General features: G+C 42.2%; 1 protein-coding gene across 6 annotated transcripts in view; it reads left to right on the forward strand.

Moving 5' to 3' along the window:
• The window catches only part of GNAS (GNAS complex locus), a 174170-nt gene extending 150388 nt beyond the window's left edge, over positions 1-23782 (forward strand). For 4 of the 6 annotated variants that reach the window (XM_033153631.1, XM_033153634.1, XM_033153637.1 and 1 more), the window contains 7 exons: positions 16617-16671; positions 17026-17099; positions 17535-17593; positions 17892-18012; positions 19284-19414; positions 20472-20542; positions 22329-23782. In XM_033153631.1, the coding sequence (XP_033009522.1) occupies positions 16617-16671; positions 17026-17099; positions 17535-17593; positions 17892-18012; positions 19284-19414; positions 20472-20542; positions 22329-22475 (658 nt within the window). In that variant the 3' untranslated portion in view covers positions 22476-23782. The remainder of the gene's footprint in view (positions 1-16616; positions 16672-17025; positions 17100-17534; positions 17594-17891; positions 18013-19283; positions 19415-20471; positions 20543-22328) is intronic. The other 2 variants (XM_033153633.1, XM_033153636.1) reach the window with 1 other exon arrangement.
• Positions 23783-25470: the final 1688 nt, after the last annotated feature.

Genomic DNA, 25470 nt, shown 5'->3' on the forward strand with positions numbered 1-25470 from the left:
TTTTGGTGGGGGGTGGGGTGGGGAGGCAGTAGTGGCAGTCTAACTGCAGACATTCCTGCATGAGAAGGATTGCTTAAGCCTATTTCAGTCTGGCTTCAGGCCTGGACTGAATCAGCCTCGGTCCACCCTGATTGATTACCTTTATCTGGAGAGACATTGGCGGGAGGACTGCAGCCCTGTTGATTTACCTTTATCTCTCAGCAGCATGCAATACCATTGAGCATGTATCCTCAAGCAGGGCAGCCCTGCCCACCTGTCAAATTTGGCCTCTGCACTTTTTGGACATTGGGGGCGGCTACCCCAAAAACATGGGAGGGGGACAAAAGGGCTTGGCCCCCAGGAGCTGATGCCCCTCATAGGAGTCTTCCCAGAATCCAAATATGCCCGGTAATCAGATTAATATAATTTGCCTCATGCCTGTATGCTGTGAGCTTGCGTCTGTTAGAAACAACTTTCTGGTTAAGTGAGCAGACCTTTTGGATGGAGGAAGGCTGCTGATTGTATTAGCACACACACAAACTGCAAGAATTGTGATGTTTCAAAGTTGCAATTCTGAAATGTATGACAGAGTCATGCTCATTGCTATTTGATACAAAGGGGGAGAAGGAAAGTGAGGGAGAGTAGCCTGGAAGTTCAAAACAGCCAGCTTTAGTTGATGCATAAATGCTTCTGAAGTCCTTTTACAGCTAGTGTATAAGACCTTCAGAGGACCATTTTGGTCCATTCTAAATGGTTACTACCAGCAGCCAGAACATACATAAAATTGTGGACGTACAGCGTTTTCTCCTGCTTTTTCATTTTTCCACATGCTAAGCCAGTGGACAGCTTTTGTTTGCAGGAGGAAATTCTCTGAAGAAATTCTCTAAAATGCTTGTTATAACTGTATAGTTCTTTTTCTAAATAGAGCTTGGCATTGGTTTTTCGTCCTTAAACCCTTGGCACAGGGGCATGTAAGCCTCGCTTCAACACAAACGAATGGAAATTCTGAATGTAACCAGTATGTTGCTGTGTAAGATTTTCCAGGGTATTTATATGCAAGCAGCTACTTTCTGAAATATACATTGTTCAGATTTCAGGCAGACAAAATTGTATGTGGTTGTTTTGCACGGTGGGGGGTGGGGGGGATGAAGGCCTGCATATAGATTTGACTCTGTAGGAAGCTTACTCTACAATTTTTCAAAATGAAACTATCCATGTAGGGACCTAAAGGAATCCTGTGGGCTGATGGTGCAGTTTGCATTGAATGCCTGTATTAGTTCCTTTTGGGCAGTTTTTATTCTTGTTCAAATGCTTATTACAGTTGCATTAGTTTCATTCCATCTACATTCCCAACTGTGTTTTCAGCAAGTATTCTTAAGCTTTATATTCTGTGTTGCTCAGTACTTCCCAGCAATAGCTAAAAGAGCAGCCTAATTGTAACTGTTCCGTTGATCACGACCTGAATCAGTGCCATTTGCAAGTTATGCCATTTTTGAATCAAAGTCATAACAAGGAGCTTATATAGAACTCAGAAAGAGTTATCATTGCAATTTCAATAGGCATAAAATTTTCACACCCGTACTAAAACCAGCTTGGACAACCATGAACATAGAAGCTTACATGCCAGCATAATCTCGTTGCATTTTCTACCCTTTCAACTGATGTCATATAAATTGACTGATCACTTTCTTAAAAATAGACAATTCATTGGCTGATTGTATGAATCAAACTTGCTTTGAATATAATGTGTGAATAAGAAAATAGATCTGGGCAACCTGTCTTGAAGGCTTTGAGGACTTTGTTCTATCTCACCAATATTTATGCTTGGCTTTGGTTAGATTTACAAGTGAGAGATCTGTGTGTGACTGTTCAAAGCAGTGTGACTGTTCAAAGCAGTATTCGAACAAGCATTTCTACTGACATGAAAGACATTGGGCCAGTTTGGAGTCATTAGCCATAACCCATGTGCTCCCCTTCCCCTCCAGTGTAATTTTTGCTTCAGTTATTGATTAAATGAGGGTTAGCATTAAGTCTGACCCCTAAACAGTGGTTTGTCTAAACTATGATTTGTTGAAACAAGCCAGCCTCATAGCCCATGTTTTCAAATTAATGTGTGTTTCCCCACGGACTTTAGTTAACATTAAACACAGTTTGTTCAGTTCATATGAACTTGCAAGCCGTGGTTAACCAAAAATGGAAGCCCAAACTAGGGATCTCCTAACTCTGCCAGAAGAGGGAAGGGCACATGAGCCCAAGCCCACTCTCATCACAATAAACAGCTTTTTTACTTTGTTTTAACTTTTAAGTCTGCTTGTATGATATGCAGAAGCAAATTAAGGTAATACGTATATTAAAGGTTATATATCCATTGTATTAATTTTCATTAATGGTTACCTGGGCTGTTGTGCATGTAAACACACAGGAGGCCCAACTTGTTTCTAGATGATGTTTTGTTGTTAAAGGAGTCATACGGGTGGTGACCATTTTCTGCCAGTCTGCTGACACGCAGGTCGTTTTGAACCTGGAAGAGTACGGGGCATAACAGGGCGGGCTTACGCATGCTGCATAATGTTTGCCGTCTGTAGTACCCCTCTTCGAACATAAATACTGTATGAGAAAGTAAACATGTAAGAGGACAATGGGGAGAAGAGCACTAGCTCTGCCACTCTCCATCACCATTTTCATTATCTTCCAACTTGTGAAAGTCAGTGCAAATTGTGGCGAAAGGGGTGGAATTGTGCATTCATTACCTGGGTTTTAATGCTTAAAGAGGGCTAGATCTGTATCAGCCACATTGAATACCGTGTTTCTAATGCATATGTTGAGGGTTTGTAGCCAACTAAATTGCTGAACATGTGGAATGACTTCCATGAGTGCAGTGGAACTGTTCCTCTCTCAACATGTGCAAACTCCAGAGCTGTTCTAGGCATTCCCCAAAACCTCTGGAGTATATTTGGGGGGGGGGAGAACTTTTGTTGGGCTCGCAGTTGTGCTCTATGCACATACATAGTTGAATACAGCCCTTAGTTTCAGTTTAACTTCTTTTTATTCATGTTTTTAATGTGCCTTTACACTGCAAGCTTCCTTGAGAGATCTTTTGTCCTTAAAGGTATCTTCAGAGTCTTTAAAATGGCTTAAGAATCTGCTTCGTTGTGATGTTGTGTGTTTCACCACCAAACGGATTGGGTTTTAAACCATCTCAAGTAGGCACAAAAAGTCAATTTAAATCAACTTTCCCATTTTATAATTCCTGAGCAAGCGCAGATATGGATCGCTTGCCATTTGGCAATAAGACATGAAGCCTTTTCTTTTCTAAGTAGAACAGAAATCGCTTTTAACGGGTTTGGATTTTTAAAAGTGCTAACACAAAACAGTAACATGGTTCCTTGGGAGCCCTTGCTGTGTGGAAGGTTGTTACCATTCGCCCACATCCCTGCCGTCTTTTAAAACAATGAGGTTGGTGTCCTGCAAGCAGCGAAATGTACTGGACCCAGTCCAAAATATTAAGAAAACTTGAAGAACAACCTGGTTTTCCGTGTGTGTGTGTGTGTGTGTGAGAGAGAGAGAGAGAGAGAGAGAGTGCTTTCTCTCCTTCATAGGCAGGCAAAAAATTATACTGTTAAGAGCCTTGAAATGACATGGTTTGCCACAGACTGCAGGAGGGAATGGAAAAAAAATCAGCGTAAACACATAACTGCAGCTTTTGTATGAATAATGTAGCCTTCGTGTTTTTATAACTCTACCATAAACCCAATCCTGCATTAAAAAGCAATCAGAGTTATTTCCCTGCCCAGCTCTGATTGTCTTTGTGTACAAGTTGAGAGATGTATTGTACCTTTCCAGCCTCTCCAACTGCCTGTGCCTATTTTTATTTGTCAAGCTGGGGCTAGGCTGGCCCCATTCCAGATGTGTCTCACAAGATTTGGTGCTGATGATCTATTTATAGAACTGTGGTTCCATTGTCATGACAACCGTGCTAGAGGCCAAGGCGGCTGGGAGCTATTTCTGGACTTGTGCTGTAATGTAAAACTGATTGGGAGGGTTAGTGCATCCTCTAAGCCAGACTAACTTTAGACAGGCAGAAAAAGAAAAAAGACATCTACAGTTTCTTTAAATAGACTTTCCTTTTCTCCTCTTGCCTGCCTGCCTGCCAGTCTGTCTGTCCTGTAGGGCCCCAGCAATTTGTGAACGGCGTAGAGCTTACTCTCCCACAGTAACTAAACACAATTCTTGCAGCCTCCACGACATTTTGCACGCTTGCATTTTTTTATTGTGTATTTGAGAAAGGACTAGTAAAGCATAGCCATGCTGGGTTTTTGTTCTGTTTTGTTTGTCAAGGAAGGCTTCTTCTTTTCTTTCTGAAAGCGGTGTAATGCATCACAATTTCCTGAGATAGCTGTGGTCTTCGTATTCTGTAGTTTTAATTTTGTATTATTATTATTTTAGAAATATGCTCTTTTGAATTCACACACCATATAAGGAACTGGAAAAAGATCACCAAAAGACGATACCAAATATATTGAATCATAGTTCACTGTTTTTCATTATTTGTTTGAAATTTTGACCAGTAGTGCCCCTCCACCTCCCAAGTGGCTGGTATCTTCTCGAGTTACTTTGTAATTAAAGCTGATCCCGTTGTGAAAGCTGTTTTTATGTTGCACCCATGTTTGCTGTTTCTCCCACAAACTCCTAAATGTATTTCATGTATGTAACTTTATTCAGAGATGGACGTTTCAGCACAGTGCTTTCATTCAAAACTGCTTTCGAAGTTAACATATGCACTTCAGTTGTTAGCACTTTTAAACATGAAACATCCATAATTTTTATCATTTGAACTGAAAGGTGTGGTTGTATTTCTGCAGACAAATGGCAGCTTTGGTTTTTTTTTTGAGAATTTATAATTCTTTCTAATATTTTAAACAAAAGTTTGCATAGATGTATAATGGCTAAGACAGAGAGTTGGGAAGTTTTCTGTTCAAATCTAACTTCAGGCATAAACAGATAGGCACGTAAGCAAAGCATTCTTTCAGTCATAGCATGCATAGTCTCTCTCTCTCTCTCTCTCTCTCTCTCTCTCTCTCTCTCTCTCTCTCTCCCTCCCCCCCCCCCTCTCTCTCTCACACACACACACAGCAATATGAATACATAATACATGCCTCTCCCTCATAGGGCTGTTGTATACAAAGATGGTTGAAAAAATAGCTTCCAGTGCTTAAAATAGTGTCAGAAAAAAGTTGCTTTTGGTTCTTTGCTTTTCACATTAATTTTGTCTGGTTCTTAGAATCTAAATGGGATTATTTTGTCCAGAGAGGAGGGCACAATGTTGTTTATTCTAAATTCAGATTACATTTTTAAGTATCTTGTTTTTGACATAACCACCCCCATGTGGTGTAGTGGTTAAGAGCGGTAGACTCGTAATCTGGGGAACCGGGTTCGCTCCTCCGCTCCTCCACATGCAGCTGCTGGGTGACCTTGGGCTAGTCTCACTTCTTTGAAGTCTCTCAGTCCCACTCACCTCACAGAGTGTTTGTTGTGGGGGAGGAAGGGAAAGGAGAATGTTAGCCGCTTTGAGACTCCTTCGGGTAGTGATAAAGCGGGATATCAAATTCAAACTCTTCTTTCTTTCTTTCATTGAAGCAGACAGTCCTTTGTTGGCAAGTTTTGTCTAACTTTTCTTTTCAGTGTGTGAGTTTTAAATTTGTTAATTCTTTGATGTTCGCATAAAGAAAAAGAACATTTTTGCTTATGTATGTTTTATGACAATTAAATGTGAGCATATCTTGTTAAAGTGAGGAGGTAAAAGCAGACGTTTGAGAAGAGACTGAAAATGATAATTCCATTCTCTGCTGTTGTGGACACACCACGCACCACATTTTTAACTGAAATGGCAGATTTGCCTCGATCCTTGGTAGGGAAGAACTTAGGAATATAATTGGCCCTTTCAGAAAGAAATTCAAATGCTTGTTATGCTTAAATAAAATGGGAAACCCCAAAGTACTTTTTTTTAATGTGGAGTCTGAAAATAAACTTGGAATTCGTACAGAAGTACTTCCGGCATAATGAGACGCAGGTGGCGCTGTGGGTTAAACCACAGAGCCTAGGGCTTGCTGATCAGAAGGTTCAAATCCCTACAACAGGGTGAGCTCCCATTGTTCGGTCCCTGCTCCTGCCAACCTAGCAGGTCGAAAGCATGTCAAAGTGCAAGTAGATAAATAGGTACCACTCCGGCGGGAAGGTAAACAGCGTTTATGTGCGCTGCTCTGGTTCGCCAGAAACGGCTTAGTCATGCTGGCCACATGACCTGGAAGCTGTACGCCGGCTCCCTCGGCCAATAAAGCAAGATGAGCTCTGCAACCTCAGAGTCGGACACGACTGGACCTAACGGTCATGGGTCCCTTTACCTTTACCTTTTTACTTCCAGCATAACATAATGGTATGGAGGAAAGATACAGAAATGTCAGAAGTCTGGAAGGAAAGATCATTCATATTCCCATAGATGGTGTCACTACCAGTACAACTGGCTTTCTGTCCCTAATCTTAAACGTTGTCTTGTTTTAAGATTATTATTATTATTATTATTATTATTATTATTATTATTATTATTATGGTATATTAGCCCAAAACAAAAAGTATTTTACTTTTGAGATTGAGATTTGAGTTTGAGAATTTATATGTGTATGTCAACCTCACATTAGTTCACACCAACTAAATATTCAAACAACTATTTCTCAGAAGGCAAGATTACTGGTACTCTTTTTTCCTCCTTCCTTCCTTCCTTCCTTCCTTGCTTCCTCTCCCCCCCCCCACCTTTTTTTTAAAGTCCATGTAAAGGGAATTAATGAGTTTGCCCAAACTGCGGGAGGCAGTGAAGGATAGGGGTGCCTGGCATGCTCTGGTCCATGGGGTCACGAAGAGTCGGACACGACTGAACAACAACAACAACAACAACAAAGGGAATTAATACTTAAACAAGAGGGGCTTGGATATTTTTTTCTCCCAGACACTTTCAGAATGAGTAGAGCTAATAAATGGCAGGAGTACTGGATTTATTTATGTTTTTAATGACTCCTTTTGGTTCTTTTCCGGTTGGGTAAATGGAAGAATCTTTTGCTTTGAGAGCTGCATGTTAATATTTCCATAGTAATCTTTTTCTGGTGCAGCAGTACTCAATCACTGATTCAGATGCTCAAAACATGAACACAAACTGTGATTGCCAAGTATGCAGGCACACCTGCAATGTGCCAAAGTTACTAAAGAAGAAGAAGCTCTTGTAATCTAAAAGTTGGTAAATGTTGGGGGAGAGGGTTAGCTTTTAATTTTAGCTCTTGCACTCTTGAGACATTTTAAAATATATTTAGGGTTGTCTTAGAAGCAACCCCTCCCAATTTTTTCCACTGTATATGTAGGGAAAAAATACAAAGGGGTCACATTCCTACAATCCATCTTATGCCATTGAATTAAATTGAGGCAGGCACCAAATAAATGCTTACAGTATCAAAAGAAATGTGTAAAAGGCAGATTTAGTTCTCAGCCGTTGTGAAAGCTTTGCAAGATGTTAACCTCTCCTGGTTCCACATCAGCTGTCTTGGCTGCAGAGAAGTATGTGCCTAGTAATAATTGTCCTTTCCCTCTACTTTCTGTGGAAAGACAGAATCCTAAATTAAATGAAGCTAAATCACACAATGTAATAGGCTATCTTGTCACTATTCCTCATCTTCAGGGAGTTTTAAAGCAACATACAGACTTCTAGAAGAGAATGAAGGGGGGACACTTTGTTTTCCCACTGCTGATGTCTCCCGCCTCTATAGTTTGGCAAGCATCTCAGAAAGGGTGGCCAGATAAACCATGGTTAAGCAAGACTGTCAAATTCATACATAATGTAAAACCATAGCTTAAACAAGCCTGTGGTTCATAAGTTAAAAGCAAACCATGGTGGTTGATTCCTAGAAAACAAGCTAGCTGGGCTGGATTTAGACAAACAACACTTTGGTGTGTTGTTGTTTTTTAAAATGTGGTTTACTATTCTGTGTCAATCCAAGACAATATTTGAGTGCACTGGATCCCTAGTACTAATAACAGAAGTTTATTTCATATGATCTGAGAATTTCATTTGAGCATTCTTTGTGGTATATCCAGAAAGTTTCTCAAAGAGCTTGCTGCTTTTTTGAAAACCCTAAAGAACATAGTTGCCCTTTCCTTTGGCCTTTGGGACACGCCCCCCCCCCCACCCATTGTACAGAACTTAGGACTCTTGGAGCTTAGCTTAATATGTGCTCCTCTTCTCTCTCCCCCCCCCCCCCTTTTAAGTATAAATACTGCAGTTGGAGAGGATGTGAGCTTGTCTAGCAACTATCATACAATGTCGGGCTTTCCTCTGTCTGAATGAGTTCTGTTTTTGAATGCTGGTTGTTATATTTTGGGCAGAATGAATTTTTTATAGCATTCAGACTTCTTTTACTCACCGTGCATGTAGCCATTGGAGTCCATCTCCTGTAAAGTGTTCTAGTGCTGCCTCTCCTGTGTCACTGGTGTTTTTCAAGGAAATCACAGGCCTAAAAATAGTCTGCATAAACAACAGCAAGACGGTTGCATGGTGTGTGTTTTTTCTGCTTCAATATTTGGAAATCTCTTTTTCATTTTCTAACCATGTCAGCATGTCCAAAACCAATGGCATTGAGTAGGGAAATAAGAACAACGTTTCTGGGCATTTACTGTAAAAATGAAACTTTTAATATCGTGTGAAAAACCTGAGGCCAACACAGATTGCACTCCTAAGTTAACATGACTTCCGGTGCTCATACCCTCCTCCTGAAATATACATTGACATCATGATTTAAACACTACAGCTTGGAGTCCATAATAATTACCATGCATTTAGCACAGCATGTTGTCATTTGTTGGTGTGCCTCCACACTTTATAAAAATAATAACCTAACCCAGCCATCTCAAAAGCCCGTCAATTGAGAAATTGTTTTAATTTTTGCTGCTAGTGCACTTTTACGGTGAATCTCACACACTGAGGATCTTGCTTGAATTCAGAGTGTCCTGTGAATGTGTGTGTGTATCTATAAAATGTGTATATGTATAACATTTTGTTAATTTATAAGTCTGCTTTCATATACTTTCCAGTTGCTTTATAACCATAAATATTTAAAAAAGACCAAAGATAGGTTTAAAAACAATCCTTATAAACACAGAAGGCAGACAGCTCCCCCCCCCAATCGTCTGCAAAAGCTTCTTAAAACCAGAACGTCTTCAGTTGTTTCCAGTAACTACAAATAGTGGGGGACAGTTGTCCCTCAGCAGGGGCACTGCTCCACAAATGAAGATTGAACACACTGAAAGCTCTGCTCCAAGTTGCTACGGAGTCAGCTTTTGATATTTTAGGAAATCCAAGGAAAGACTTCCTTGCAGAATGTAGTGAACTACAGTACTGACTATGTAAGGGATAAGGTGGTCTCTCGAATAGCCTGGTCTCAAGCTGTATAGGCCCTTTTATGTTAGTATGAAAACCTTGAAGTAGCAGGTTGGTAGTCAGTGTAGATACCGCATATAAGGTGTTACACGGGCAACTGCCAATTTACATGGGGTTTACGTTCCGAGGAGTGCAAGCCTCTGTTAACGCCAGCTGGAAACTGTTTCAGATTGGTTCGGAAATCAGCCAGGCTGCTGCTTAATTTGGGGAGAATTAGCTTGCCTTATTTTGAGGCAATCTGATGTGAGTCGTAGAGAGGCTACCCATCGCTAGTTGGAACATATAGTTAGACACATTGGCCAATTAAATGAGAAGAAATAATTTGTATTTCTGCAGCATGTTCCGTTCCTACATCGCACAGAGAAGGATTCATTTGTCAAGAATATCAGTGTAATACCCTAAAAAGCTAATGCTATCAACCAAGTATGCAAATACAGGGTAATATATAATACTCTGCTTAATCACGCGAGACGCGAAGACATTGCAAGTTTTAGAAGTTGCTTTTGACATCTAATATGAGGAGAATGTAAAGGAAGAAAAGAATTTCCCCACGTGTTTGTAGTTGGGTTTTTTAAAGCTCATTGTTCACCATGGCTGTAGTGGAAGAAGAGGTCAGGAACAGATTTAAGGTGAATCTGAGAAAGGCAGTATGTGGATAAATGGCCCAGGTCTTTTGTGACGTCTCCATCTTTTACGTAGTGGTATTGTCTCAAAACACAATCCAATGAAAGCAGTTTTGTTCTGTGAATTTGGGTATGTATAGTTCTGACTCCTACTTTTCCCCCCTGTTCTGAAATGGTACATAATTTTAAGGCAATTCATTGTAAATTGTAATTTGATCTCAAGTCTTTATTTTAATGTCATCTCCACATGTAAGTAGGAATCTTTTGTCACCGAGACCCATTAGAGCCACTGGGACAGGCTACATAAGGAGCCCAAGAATTACTAAATTGGCTTAGGCAAGTGGTCCTATCTTATCTGCTGATTCTGTCCAGCATTCTTTCTACTGATACTGACACATGTGAGTCTTTTGGGACACAATTATGCTCAAGCCCCAGGCTCCCCTCCCCTCCGCCCACTCAGATCAGTTCCAAAGGAGGAGATTGAAAGTTGCTGCTTTTGATTTTAGCTTCTAATTCCGGGGGAGGCAACCTAAGGCCCGTGGGCCGGATGCGGCCCAATCGCCTTCTCAATCCGGCCCGCGGACTGTCCGGGAATCAGTGTGTTTTTACGTTAAGTAGGATGTGTCCTTTTATTTAAAATGCATCTCTGGGTTATTTGTGGGGCCTGCCTGGTGTTTTCACATGAGTAGAATGTGTGCTTTTATTTAAAATGCATGTCTGGGTTATTTGTGGAGCATAAGAATTTGTTCATATATTTTTTTCTCAAAATAGACTCCGGCCCACAACATTGTCTGAGGGACGGTGGGCCAGCCCACAGCTGAAAAAGGTTGCTGACCCCTGTTCTAATGATTAGAACATTACACCCAAGCCCTAGTTCGTTTCAGCTGCTTGGTTAAAAAAAAAAAAGTCAGGATCAAACCATAGTTTAAAAACTTGTTTAAAACAGGAAGCAGGGTGTTTTCAATCACCACCTCTTGGCAAGTGGAGTGGGAGACACAAGCCCAAGATTTGAGTACACTTGCTTACATAATACTAAACCATAGTGTAGAATTAAAAAGGTAAAGGTACCCCTAACTGTTAGGTCCAGTTGCGGACGACTCTGGGGTTGCAGCGCTCATCTCGCTCTATAGGCCAAGGGAGCCGGCATTTGTCTGCAAACAGCTTCTGGGTCATGTGGCCATTATGACTAAGCCGCTTCTGGCAAACCAGAGCAGCGCATGGAAATGCCGTTTACCTTCCTGCCAGAGCGGTACCTATTTATCTACTTGCACTTACATCTGAACAAATCCTGCCTCTGATGTTAGGGAGTGAGATTTTAACTATCCTGGCTAATAGCACGCAATAGACTTTATCGAAAATTCTTTCCAGTAGCACCTTAGAGACCAACTGAGTTTGTTCCTGGTATGAGCTTTCGTGTGCATGCACACTTCTTCAGATAGACTTTAGTTCTCTATGCAAATCCTTTAAAAAGCGAGTAATGGTACTGCTCACTAATATGATGTTATGAGTTTCACAGGCTAATTTCAAATCTTGTGAAGGAGTATTTCCTCTTAAGACAAAGAATCATATTAATTCTCTCTTTTTTTTTAATAAGAATTTATTAGCATTTTCATAACAAAACATAAACCCACACCCACACCTACATATATAAATCAAATACAAACACAAATACAATTCTTCTTGTTTACACACTTAAGAAAATATTCTATTTCCAGATCTTGACAGTTGACTTCCCCTGCCTTCTCTCCTTCGGTTTTAAATCCATATTCTACTTTAATAACATCATCTCTCTAAAAATTATATTCATTTAAAAAAAAATTCGAACCTTAAACAAAAATCTTAGTAACAATTCTTTAAATCTTAACAAATTATTCTTAAATCAAATCTAAACTATTCTTCTTTCCCTTAAACTGCTGCTAATAACAAAAAATTTCAAAATATCCCTTTTCTTGTTAAAAATTAAAATAAAACTTAATGTCTTAACCCTCCGATTTCAGATTACCATAACAAAGCATTAATATTCTGTACTTGACACACTTCACCCTATCCCCCCTCTGTCCAATGTCCTTCTCCATCTTTCACCGGAACCACTCCTCAAATTGTCCTCTTTTCTTGTATGTCCACAGAACCAGACACAGTCCCCAACAATCCTTGCATCGAGCATCAGGATACACTGTTCATCTTCTTTCGGCTTCTCCCATTCAATGCTGCATTCTTCTGTTTGTAAATATCTTAATTTCTTGCCCTTCGCTCCCGAGCTCACACCTCGGGGGCTGGATATAACATTCCTCGCCATCCCCGGGCTGCCACCACCGAAGGACGTTTCTTTTTCCGGGAATCGCCATGCCGTCTCTCTCGATTTTTCAATCATCTCCTTCAGCTCTTTGCCAAGGCTTTCTTCCATAGTATCGAATATCTGAAAGGTCTCCTCTGTGGGAAGTAGATTTTTCTTCATATCCCCACTCAAAACCTTCAATTTCTGGTTAAGCAGTTCCAGTTTCAATATAATAATCCTTTCTTCATCAGTTAGTCCAGAGTCCAAAACAATTTCAAAAACAAAGCCCAACATGGTGAGGACGGGCATAGGTATCAAATTTCAATTTCTATTTCAATGTTATCCGTCTTATAGCAGTAATTTTCCACTTCGGTTCAGAGTTTTCGCAGCCATTTTCTCTGAAACCGGGGCGCAAAGACCAAAACTTTCAAAAGGAATATTCTCCATCCTCTTCCTCCCCAAAGGGAGATCTATAAAGTCTCACTCATAAAAAAATCTTGACAATGTAGCCATCCAGTAGCAACAGTATCACAGTCCGTTATTTTCTTGCCACCGAAGGGAGACAGGCAGACTTCCTTTATCTAAAGCCTCCCGGATCGTTAAGTCTTTAAGCTCAGCAGTTAATCCCATCAAGTACTCACGACCTCCGGGCTTCTTTTCCTTTCATCTCTCAGGGAGAACGTCGTCGCTCGTCACGGCCAGTACTCGCCGCTTTTCCGCCCGGTTGGGGCATTTCCCCTAATGGCCCGGCTCCGCGCTCCCTTCACCCCCACTCCCCCTTTACAGGGGGAACGAGGGAAGGGTGCGTAGCCTAGCGGGCCCGCCGGGGAGCCCGAGGCGCGGGACGCTCTTCCCGCGCCTCACCGGAGCCCCGCGTAGCGGTGGCGGGGCTCCAACCCCCGGGCTGGACTGGGTCGCCTCGTTGCCGAGGCAACCCAGCGACCGCCCGTGATGGCGACCTCGCCGGAAGTCTCCAGAATCATATTAATTCTCAAGTGGATGTGGGTGTGGGTGTGTAGTATGACTTTGTTGCTTTGGTTATGCACCTAGAATTACTCATTTTAGAAGTCCCATATTGCAACCACCGAGGCAGTTTCTTTCCTAAGCTATAAAGCCCTATTTAACCTTAATGGTTTCATCTTTCTCCCCATGCACACATTTTTATTTTTCATTTCTTTTGCCTTCCGAGTTCCATTTACTTTGTTGCTGTTTTTTAAGGCTTGTGTATGTGAATATTCTGTGCTTGAGTTACAACATTACGATTATCATTACCCATCATTATTCACATGCATAACATGGGAATAGGAGTCCAACCACATCGGGGGGGCACAGGTTCCCCACACCTGACGTAATTGCACATAAATCCCACCCTCCTGCTTAAGCCCCAATCGAAGGGTTGTTAGTGTATATGAAGAAGTTGATTACAGTGGTGCCTCGCAAGACGAAATTAATTCGTTCCGCAAGTCTTTTCGTCTTGCGGAAATTTCGTCTTGCGAAGCACGGTTTCCCATAGGAATGCATTGAAATTTAAACAATGCGTTCCTATGGGAAAAAAGTCCAAGCCTCCTGCTGGCGAGCGGGGAAAGCGAGCGGCAGAGCAAGCGGCAGAGCGACCGGTGAGCGGGGAGAGCAAGTGGGGGACACGATCCATAGCGGGGGAAGCCAGGAAAGCAAGCGGGGAGCAGGATCCACGGCGGGAGAAGCCAGGAAAGCAAGCGGGGGACACGATCCACGGCGGGAGAAGCCAGGAAAGCAAGCAGGGAGCAGGATCCACGGCGGGAGAAGCCATCGGAGCAAGCAGGGAACGCAGTGGGAAGGCAGAAAAGCAAGCGGGGGACACGATCCATAGCGGGGGAAGGCAGAAAAGCAAGCGGGGGACACGATCCACGGCGGGAGAAGCCAGGAAAGCAAGCGGGGAGCAGGATCCACGGCGGGAGAAGCCATCGGAGCAAGCAGGGAACGCAGTGGGAAGGCAGAAAAGCAAGCGGGGGACACGATCCATAGCGGGGGAAGGCAGAAAAGCAAGCGGGGGACACGATCCACGGCGGGAGAAGCCAGGGGAGCAAGCGGGGAGCAGGATCCACGGCGGGAGAAGCCATCGGAGCAAGCAGGGAACGCAGTGGGAAGGCAGAAAAGCAAGCGGGGGACACGATCCATAGCGGGGGAAGGCAGAAAAGCAAGCGGGGGACACGATCCACGGCGGGAGAAGCCAGGAAAGCAAGCAGGGAGCAGGATCCACGGCGGGAGAAGCCATCGGAGCAAGCAGGGAACGCAGTGGGAAGGCAGAAAAGCAAGCGGGGGGCACGATCCATAGCGGGGGAAGGCAGAAAAGCAAGCGGGGGACACGATCCACGGCGGGAGAAGCCAGGAAAGCAAGCGGGGAGCAGGATCCACGGCGGGAGAAGCCATCGGAGCAAGCAGGGAACGCAGTGGGAAGGCAGAAAAGCAAGCGGGGGACACGATCCATAGCGGGGGAAGGCAGAAAAGCAAGCGGGGGACACGATCCACGGCGGGAGAAGCCAGGGGAGCAAGCGGGGAGCAGGATCCACGGCGGGAGAAGCCATCGGAGCAAGCAGGGAACGCAGTGGGAAGGCAGAAAAGCAAGCGGGGGACACGATCCATAGCGGGGGAAGGCAGAAAAGCAAGCGGGGGACACGATCCACGGCGGGAGAAGCCAGGAAAGCAAGCAGGGAGCAGGATCCACGGCGGGAGAAGCCATCGGAGCAAGCAGGGAACGCAGTGGGAAGGCAGAAAAGCAAGCGGGGGGCACGATCCATAGCGGGGGAAGGCAGAAAAGCAAGCGGGGGACACGATCCACGGCGGGAGAAGCCAGGAAAGCAAGCAGGGAGCAGGATCCACGGCGGGAGAAGCCAGCGGAGCAAGCAAGGTGAGCGGCGGCAGCAGGAGAAAGCTGGGTGTGGGGAGCAGGGGCCGCAGTAAGGGAGAAGCCGAGGCTAAAATGGCGCCGGACCTACCTCCTCCCTCCCGGAGCGGTGAGTGTTCTGGGGTTTGCGGGGAGCAAAGGGCAGGCTCGGGAGCCGAGGGTAGGCTCGGCTGCTCCACCTTGGAACTTGTGAGCCTCTACGGTGGGAGGAGGCGAGCTGCCGCTTCCGGTTCCCGCCATTGCTGCCGCTCTCCTTGCAGCAGCAGGTTCCGGCTTTTTCTTAAAGTGGTACCGCGCAAGACGATTCGTTTTGCGAGTCACGGCCATTAAAAAATTCGTTTTGTGAATCACCTAAAAAATCGAAAAACCCTTTCGTCTAGCGGGTTTTTCGTCTTGCGAGGCATTCGTCTTGCGAGGTACCACTGTACTTCTTTTCATTTCGGATCATACTTACAAGGTATTCCAGATTTCTGCCGTCTGTCTGCAGGGGAAGTACCTGACCATTTTGAAACCCAAACATTTTATCTATTTGTACTAGTAATTGAAGCTTGCTGTTTTGCACATTCCTGGCTTCTGCCGCGGGTGGGAGATTGCCCCCTCCCATAAGGGATGATTCAAGAATGCAAAGTAGCAATACAATCTCCACCACCCCATACGCAGCTTATTCTGTGCTGGAGCACCCATTCTCTATTATTAGGGAAATAGCATGTCTTCAGTTGTGACTGTTACATGTAAAACACACATACCGAAACCGTTCAGACTTTTTAAAGAATCACAGTATCTCAGCCTGCATGTGTACCTTTCAGCCATCTTTTTTCTTTTCTTTACTTTTTAAAAAAGTAATCAGTGTGGTTACTTTAGTAGACACCAAATTCATCATTCTATGTCATGTGGAAATATCCTAAAATGTGTGCAACACTAAGTGAGGGAGACCCTCAATGGGGTGAGATAATACTGCAGTTTGCCTTTATAGTTTATACTTCAATCTCATGGCTATTTTAGTACAACTCTGTGTTGTGGAAGCCTTGTCTTTGGCCCTCTGCTGGATGACACTGATAAATACATTTTCCTGTTACTCACATTGGTATCTGAAGAAGTGTGCATGCACACGAAAGCTCATACCAGCAACTAACTCAGTTGGTCTCTAAGGTGCTACTAGAAAGAATTTTCGATTTTGTTTTCCTGTTACTTTAACAGCCTATTTTAAAATAACATGTGCTTTCCCCAGCATATAAAGAAAATCAAAATATGAAAGAAAATCAAGAATAAAAATATTTAATGAAACCTCAAGAAACACCTGGAAACAACAGTAGATTATAAAAGAATGTTAGCAACGGCTATTTTGCAATTTTACCAATGCAGATAATTTTTCTTCTCTAGTTTTCTAGACAAGATTGACATAGTCAAGCAAAATGAATACACACCGTCTGACCAGGTGAGTAAAACGGCTTGTGAAAAAACAGATCTCCACCCACAGGTCTAAGTGTCTGGTGTGGGATGTTCCGGGAGAAGCAGCTTCTCAGATACACTGGCCTGGGACCACATAGGCCTATGTTTGCTCACTATTTTTCTGTGTCCAGTCCCCTTTTACTCACATGCCACTCTCATACATGCGCAGCCTAAATGCTGACCAAGCCTTTGAAAGTGCGGCTTATTCTCTTCTCCCACCAACAGAATACTGTCTGATCTGTCATTAAGGCTCATTTTCTTTTCAAGCCCACCACATTGTGGGGAGAGGGCAGGGGACTCCTTATTAGTAACTGGCCTTTCTCCCCCCATTTTCTTTAAGGACCTTCTTAGATGCAGAGTTCTGACATCAGGAATATTTGAAACCAAGTTTCAGGTGGACAAAGTAAACTTCCAGTAAGTATCGCTAAACAAGCATGGCACTCAAATTCAGACTTGATTAAGCTAAGCTATTCAACCGTATTTATCATTTGCTAATTAGAGAAAATCCTGTGTAAGTACAGTGGGACAACTGTTTTGGATAGAATCCTCTAGACTGGATTGCAAAAAAATTCATGTATTTTTATAACAACAACATGCACCAAATATTTAATCAAGTTTCAACTTGTAAAGGTGATAATTGGAAGTGTACCTTTTGATTAACATGCTACTAAGGCCTTTGTATAAGTTGTCAGTGCCTGCAGAGCTCCACATAATTTTATCATTTTGGTGGACCCTAGTTGAGAGGGAAGGATCTAAAGTCGCTTCACCGAATTGCTTCGCTGGCTTAGACACTCAGTTTAAATAAGAGGAGCTCTAATGGGTCACTCACACTTTTATTTTTCTTTCTAGCATGTTTGATGTTGGCGGGCAAAGAGATGAACGCCGAAAATGGATCCAGTGTTTTAATGGTAAGATTGAAAATGCATCATACAAGCTATGTAGTGAATATTTTGTCTTGGCAATGTACATGATTATCTTCTCCAGCTCCGTTTACATTTTGTTCTTCCGATCTTTTGTGCCCTCGTGCAACCCTTTTCCATTTACATTCTGACCTCCCACATGTGCCTAGAAGATCTTACATTTTGTCCTCTTCTTCATTCTCTTCCATGCTCTACCATTCCTTTCCACCAGAAAGAGATTAGAGCACAGAGAAGGCTTGCAAAGGTTTTAAGGTGTTACGGGTTATTTTGTTTTTGTTTCTTTTAGATGTGACTGCTATCATATTTGTGGTGGCGAGCAGTAGCTACAATATGGTCATACGAGAGGACAATCAGACCAACCGGCTTCAAGAAGCGTTAAACCTTTTCAAGAGTATCTGGAACAACAGGTCCGTCTCTTCAGATCTGATCAGTCGTACCCTTAATTAGAAACGCTATATTATAATTGAGTTGTGACAGCAAAAATACTGTGTAGAGTGCTAAAATGGTGTAAATATAAAATAGAGGAGTTTATGCATTTATTTAGTGAAATGACATACTAGTGAGAAGTATTTGAGTAAAAGGCGAAAGATTTATACGATCTGAAGAGAAACCAGAGTATGTGGTGGAATTGGATAGAAATCCGTGAATTTTGGAATAAAATATACGAGGAACTCAAAAAACTACTTAAACTTACTTTTTTAAAAAGACCGGAAATTTTTCTCCTAAGCATGCTGCCAAAGGAACTTGGAAAATCAAAAAGACCATTGACCATGTATGGGATAACAGCTGTCAGAATGTTAGTGGCAAGAAACTGGAAGAGTCAATCAATACCCAGTATAGTGGATTGGCAGAATCTGATGGTAGAATACCTGCAGCTAGAAAAATGACAGGAAGAGTTAGAGGTCAGACAAAACAGAGAGTTTATAAGGAATGGAGAATATATAAAGAATACTTTAAAAATTATGGTTTAAACAGAAATCTCCTGGCAGAATTAGACTGATCCTTGAAATTCATAAAAGGTAACTGAGGTATAATGAAAAATCACAAGAAACAGGTAACTGCAGTATAATGTATATAACAGATAAAGTATAATGAGAATACTTGGAAGTCTTTTTAAATGTTTGCAGCACTTTTTATTTCTAAATGTGTGAATAATCATTGCATTAACAAAATACTTAATGTTGAGGGATTCCATAATTACGTATGTTTTTTCTCTTCTTTTTCTCTTGATTTTTATACACTTGTCCTTATCTTGCATTTTCCTTTTCTTTCTTTCTTACGTTGTAAGCTTGTAATGGCAAATACTGTATGGATATATTCATTTTAACTCAATAAAGATTGACTAAAAAGAGAGGGGAGAGATAGGTATTTGAGGCAAGCAGGAGAACTTTTGGGAATACAGGTGGGGAACATTTTGCACAGGGGTTCTGTTCCTGGCTCCCATATGTGTCAGTGACATGCATATAAGAGTACCCCCCATTACTTCCCCCATTTCTCTTTCTTCCGGGTACAAAAGGACCCTCACGACGGTGATCCCGTGTCAGTTGGACGCGCCTAAAATGTTCACCGCCTGTAGTTTCCAGAGAATGCACGGATGCTGTTGCCATGGTTTATACTGCTTTATTCCATTTATTTTGGCCACAGTTTTTAACAGTACATTGGCATTCATTTTCCGTAGGTGGCTACGGACCATTTCAGTAATTCTTTTCCTGAACAAGCAGGATTTGCTAGCAGAGAAGGTTTTGGCAGGGAAATCTAAGATTGAAGACTACTTTCCAGAATTCGCTCGCTACACTACACCAGATGATGGTAAGAAACTCGACATTCTGCACAGCCCTAATAGCAAAATAGACTCTCTAGCAATTCGGCTATCTTAGACTGGGGAATGAGGGTCAGGAGAAGGAAGGAAGTTCTGCATTAGTGATGAATTTTGTTCTGTAAGTCTTAGGTGGTAGACAACACATGCTTGGTATTTTCAATCTATTAATTTTTTGTAAAATGTCAGATTATGCAAGATTTGTCTCCTGTTTGATGCACAACTGTACAAGATTATTAAATGTCATTTTATTTCTTTGATACAACTGCCTTTCGCCTCCAATCAGGCCGGTTGCAGTTCAAACAAGGTGAATGCTTTATCTGGTTAAAATAATGCCAATGATATCTTATATTGAAGAGTTTTCAGATAGTGGGTTGCATCTAGCCAAGTCATTTTGCAAGTGAAATGACTTCTACTCGTGCAACAGAAGTTCCTCCCCCCCCCACCGCCTACCCCATTCTGTTCTGCGCAGTAACTTAGTTGCATTCAGCCCAATAGATTTTAGATCAGCCTTTCTCAACCTGGTGCCCTCCACGTGTCTTGGACTGCAACTCCCATCAGCCTCAGCAAACATGGTTGGGAGTCGTAGTCCAAAAGTATTTGGAAGCCACTGGGGGGAGGAGACAGTTTTAGATGACAGTGCATAAATTATAAGAGCTTGGATCCAAAGATGTCCTTTCATTATCCGAAAGCCTCTTCTGCTTGCGAAAGGGCTGTTTACAACCTTGTGGAGGACTGTGGCTTGGCAAAAAATGATCCCAAATCCCAATAAGTCCTTCCATTTTTGCAGACTCCTGACCAAGATTTGTGCAACGTACTTTCAATTCCCTTTTACAGCCCACTAGAGTCTATATGCTACATCCTATAACTTCCTTATTCACAGTGTTTCTTGTGCTATAATGCAACCCCTGCGAGATTGTGGTTGTGCACTCTCAAGAAGCATTCCACTAGCACTAAGCTATTGCTTCCTTTCACTTCTTTGGATCCAAGCCAAGATATTTATATGAATTCCTATTTTAAGATAATTTTGTTTTGTTTTTTTAAATTGAGCAGCAATACCGGAACCTGGTGAGGATCCTAGAGTTACAAGGGCCAAGTATTTTATTAGAGATGAATTTCTTGTAAGTATGCTTTCCTCAGTATTCCTAAGAGTATCTTCCCCCGACTGCACCCTCCTTTGCTTTTAAATGCAATCTATTCTGGTACAATCCTTTCAATATCCAAAAGCCTCTTCTGCTTGCGAAAGGGCTGTTTACAACCTTGTGGAGGACTGTGGCTTGGCAAAAATGATCCCAAATCCCAATAAGTCCTTCCATTTACGTGGGGGTTACATTCCCAGGTACCGTGCATGTACGTGAAATTGTGTATCGTGGGGAACACCATCTGAAAAGCCTGTAAACACACTCTAAACCTCTGGAAACCCCTTTTAAAAACCAGCAAAATCTCCTGGGATTGCTAGCCATTTCCCCTTCACTCCATTTTTGCAGTTTTAGTTCTCTTTTCAGGCTGTTTTTGCAGTCTTCACTGCGCGAATCAAACGCGTGCAACTGAGGAGTCACCTGCATTTAGAGCTGCATGTCTTTTTTTCATTTGCATGATCAGCTGCTTGGATTAGCGGCATTATTATTATTTTTTACAAGCAGCAGTGGAGGAGAAGGAAGTCTAGAGGTTGTATCCTAGCACCTTCTATGATGTTACAAGAGATATGGGTTCATTCCCCCTCTCATTGTGTGCTTTCAGTGGCAAAAGTTTTGGGCTTGCCCTGCTATCATCTTTCCCTCACGTAATCTTATATATGGGGCAGAATTTGTTTCGTTTGCTTTTCACAGCAGAACTACCCCGGGCACACTTGCAGATTCTGCCATGCATTTTCAGTGTGTAAAATGTAGTTTGTGCTTGCTTGCTTGCTTGCTTGCTTAATACAGAAAGATGCATGCAAATATGTATTTCACTGGTGAATGTATCAAAATGTGTATTTTACTTGGGAGGGGGAGTAAGGTGCACAAAATGCATGCAGGGGAACAAAATGCGATGCAATGGCCAACAAGCGAGTTGCAGCACGACTGAAATGGATGGATTTAGCTGTGCAGCTCATCCGTAGCATAATCCCATTCTGGAACTGTACATCACATCAACAGTGCGGTCTTAAGGTTTCAAGAGAGGTGGTGCTGGCAGGGCAGAAGAGATGGTAAAAGTAGTGCTCTTGCTTTTTCTGAGCGAGAGATCTAAATAGAATTGAAGTAGGTCAATTCTCAGGTTAACGTGGTTTTCTCCTTGGGTCTGGTGCATTGTCAGGGGACTGGGAAGGTAATGAATCCTTTGGACTAGTGTCTTTCCTTGCTCCACCTCCAGCATGCCTCTGGAAGGACCAGGGGTCCTCCGGGAGCATCAGGGGCTGTGTACATTATGGCAGGGACCGGGCGATCCAACATCACCTCTACTTCTCTGAGGTCAGAGCGCTCTCTTTTAGCCTGGAAGGAGGGAGGCCCCATGCTTCTTTTGACCACCAGGGGACACTCCCGAGGGGAATGGGATCGGTGTATTGGTTTTGCTAAATAATGATTTTGTGTCAGTGATCATTGGTAGTGACACAGAAGAACGTTGGTTTAGAAAAAGTGTCCTTTCTCTACCTGGATACTAGGAGGTTTTGAAAGAAAACTGCACATTTTGTATAGTGAATTATCAGTCTGACTTTTTGGTAATTGCAAATAATTAGCATCTTTGTCAGTTTTCCTGCCACTTGTTCCACCATTGTTCTGTTCTGTTCGACATTTGGCCATGGAAATCGAATTCTTGGAGTTGGGGGGGGGGGGGAGAGATAAGGCGCTATGAGGAACACTTCTCATTAACCCTGTTCTGCGACCTCGTGCTTTTGACATACATACTGTGTGTTTGTCACTCTTGCAGAGAATCAGCACAGCAAGTGGAGATGGAAGACACTACTGTTACCCTCACTTCACCTGTGCAGTGGATACAGAAAACATCCGGAGGGTTTTCAATGACTGTCGGGACATTATCCAACGGATGCACCTTCGTCAATATGAGTTATTGTGATGGAGAGCACTTTTTCTCTGTTTTGGACTCCTTATTCCTTATTAAAAAGAAAAAAAAAACCTTGCCCACATAGGGTGGAAGAAAAACTGTTGCAATCTCCCTCTGATTTGCATCCCTCAACCTTTTCTCCTTGCTGGACAAATAGCAGCACTTCTAAGCTTGCTTGTTTCACCCCCTTGGAACAGTTTGAGACGGCCCATGAAATGTAAAAGGCCATTTCTGTGAGCGGGGGCGGGCGGGAGGGGGGGCGTTTTTTTCTCTTAACACTGTCATTAACAAAATAATAATAATAAATAACACCCTGAAAGTGGAACACCTGAGAGGATTTGGGGTTAAAGTTAAATATTAAAAAAGAGAGAATATGGGAGAGAGAACTTTAGGTAATTAGCACTGTTGTGGGCATAATCCTACATCCCATGATTTCAACTTTGTTATCCATTCACTGCATCAGACTCGAGAAGGTGCCAAGTCACAGACCAAGTTGAAAGGACAGGTGCTTGAGTTTGGTTCTCTGCCTCTGAATGTGACTTTTGAACGGAAATACTGACAATTCTACAGCAGATCTAGACAGTAGAAAACCAACTGCTACCTTCAGAAAGGTGGTGTTGAACCATGGCGGTCCTATGGTGACCGGGGACATTGCTAAATGAACTGCATTATGGCCTGTGATTGCAGAAAGAGTTAACCACACACTGTTTTTTTCAGTTTGTCCACTGATGATCCTGTCTGCTATATAGAGATATATATATATATATATATACATATATATATAAATCATTATCTGGACTGTCGTCCTCACAATCTCCCCTTCTTTCTCTCTCCCCTTCTCCTTCTATTGCCTTCCCGTAACCTCTCTTCCCAATTTTTATTTTACTGCTGGATTATTATTCTTGTACAGACTGTAAAATGTATTATTTTGTACAACTTTATTGAAAAAAAAATAACTTGTAGAAGATCTTTGTGCCTTGATTATGGCTGTACCCGTGCAATGAGCTGAGATGTAAGTATGTTTGATTGCGCTGTACAGCTTTGTCAACCCTATCTGCAGCAGTTGCTCAAGGTAGGGAAAATTTATCTGTAGTTTAGGGTTTTTTTCTGGTTTATAAAAGGAGGAGGGGGGAAAAATACTGTTTAGTATAAAAAGTACAAATCGTGCAAACGTAACCACTTTAAAAGTGAGGTCTACAACAAGTGACCAGATGTTGCAGCATCATGCTTTTTTAATTTTTAGCTTTAACTCATTTAAATCTCTATCCAAATGCAAAACATGGCTTGTTTCTACATAAACCAAATTTTGCTACAAATTATAAATGTTAGTCTTTGTCATTCATAGTCTTTTTTTGTGCAAAAGGACAAAAACAGAACAAAAAAAAGCAAACACATAGGCATTGCACAGGCCTGGTGGCCATCTCTGTGCCGGGTCACATGCTTTTCCACCGCCACTATTTCTGCGTGGGCATAAGACTCCCATAATTGCAACGTAATTACCTTGCCCCTGGATTTGGCCACTCGATTTCAGTTTCAAACGACATTTTATTTCTCTTTTAATAAAGAGAGAGTTTAAATTTTTGTTTTATATTGACTATATAAGTAGCTTAAAGTTGAAGAGTGTGGATTTTTTTTCTTAAACTTGAATAATTTATGCAAATCATATGCTTTGAACAACATGTGGTACAGTTTTTTTTTTAACAAAAAGCAAAAATCACTGTAGCAATAAGAGAGCATGTAATTTTAGTAACTACACTGCTTTATATTTTATACTTAGGTGTTTTATGTCTTCGTGAGCGTATTACTTTTTCATGTGTCTGAACCTACATGTACAAATTTGTACAAAGTCTAAAATTACCGCTGTAATAACACATCTAGATCAACTACATTAACTCAAGCCACCCCTTCGCCCCTTCCTGAAAAATGGGGTGAGGGAAAAATCTAGATTCCAATACATTGATTATTATTTTTAATTGCCTTTTTTTTACACGCTAGCTTATTTTACACCCACCAGACATGACATTAGTTTCTCTCTTGGGAAGAAGTCCCACTTTAGAAGCTGTGCTGTGCCCAATAATTTCTGCAAGTGCCAGAAACCTTAACATTTAAGAACCACAGGTGTTCAGGATCATGACAAGGACAGGTGTAATTAATTATATAGTGGGAGAGGGGAATTCCCTGTCTCTTTTAATAAACGCAGAATAGGTATGAACCATTCACCCAGGTAGAACAGAAACAATTGCATTGTTCACTGCAAAACACACACTTCAATGCTGGGGGGGGGGGGAGGACAAGCACATGCCATTGAGACTTTCTTTCCAGTTCCCATTGCTGCAGTGTCCAAGGTCGATGAGAGCCAAGCCCCATCTGATTTTTTTTTTTAATAAAATAGCTTGCCTCATCAGATGTGGGGACTGCAGTTGTGCGAAGCAACTAAGGAAGCCCTAGCTGTGTCCGCAATTCCCTCAGACTCCCATAATAGCTCCTTTGGATAGCAGCCTGGGCCTGTGGTGTAGCCAATTCAAATTTAGCAGACGGTCCGTTTTAACGTTCTAGGATGAGCTGCCTTGTGAGCATTTGCAATCCGTTGCAAAGCCTGTTCCAGAAACATACCTTTGCCAGTATAAGACTTAGCTAGTGCCTGATGGGATTCCATAGAGCAGAACACACACACACACACACACTTTAAAACGTGAGCCTTAATTTTTGCTATAAAAGTTTTTTAAAAATGCAAGTTCAGTGCCAAACCTATTTTTATTACCTCTTAAACCTGGGGGGGTGGAGGTGGGGAGATAATACAAGAAACAAATCAATAAGGATAGAAACTATTTGCAAAGAACGAACTGAGAAAAACAAAAGCATCACCATTTATTAAACAGTAGCAAAGACCCCCTTCCATTGGTGAAGAGGTTAAGCAAGCATATGTAACAAAGGGCGTGTGTGCATGCCATACACGGGCACACACGCCATTTAAAATACACCTCCTATAAAGCTTTATATGAATGGA

Source organism: Lacerta agilis, chromosome 6 (assembly GCF_009819535.1).
Source record: "Lacerta agilis isolate rLacAgi1 chromosome 6, rLacAgi1.pri, whole genome shotgun sequence".
Lineage (NCBI taxonomy): Eukaryota > Metazoa > Chordata > Lepidosauria > Squamata > Lacertidae > Lacerta > Lacerta agilis.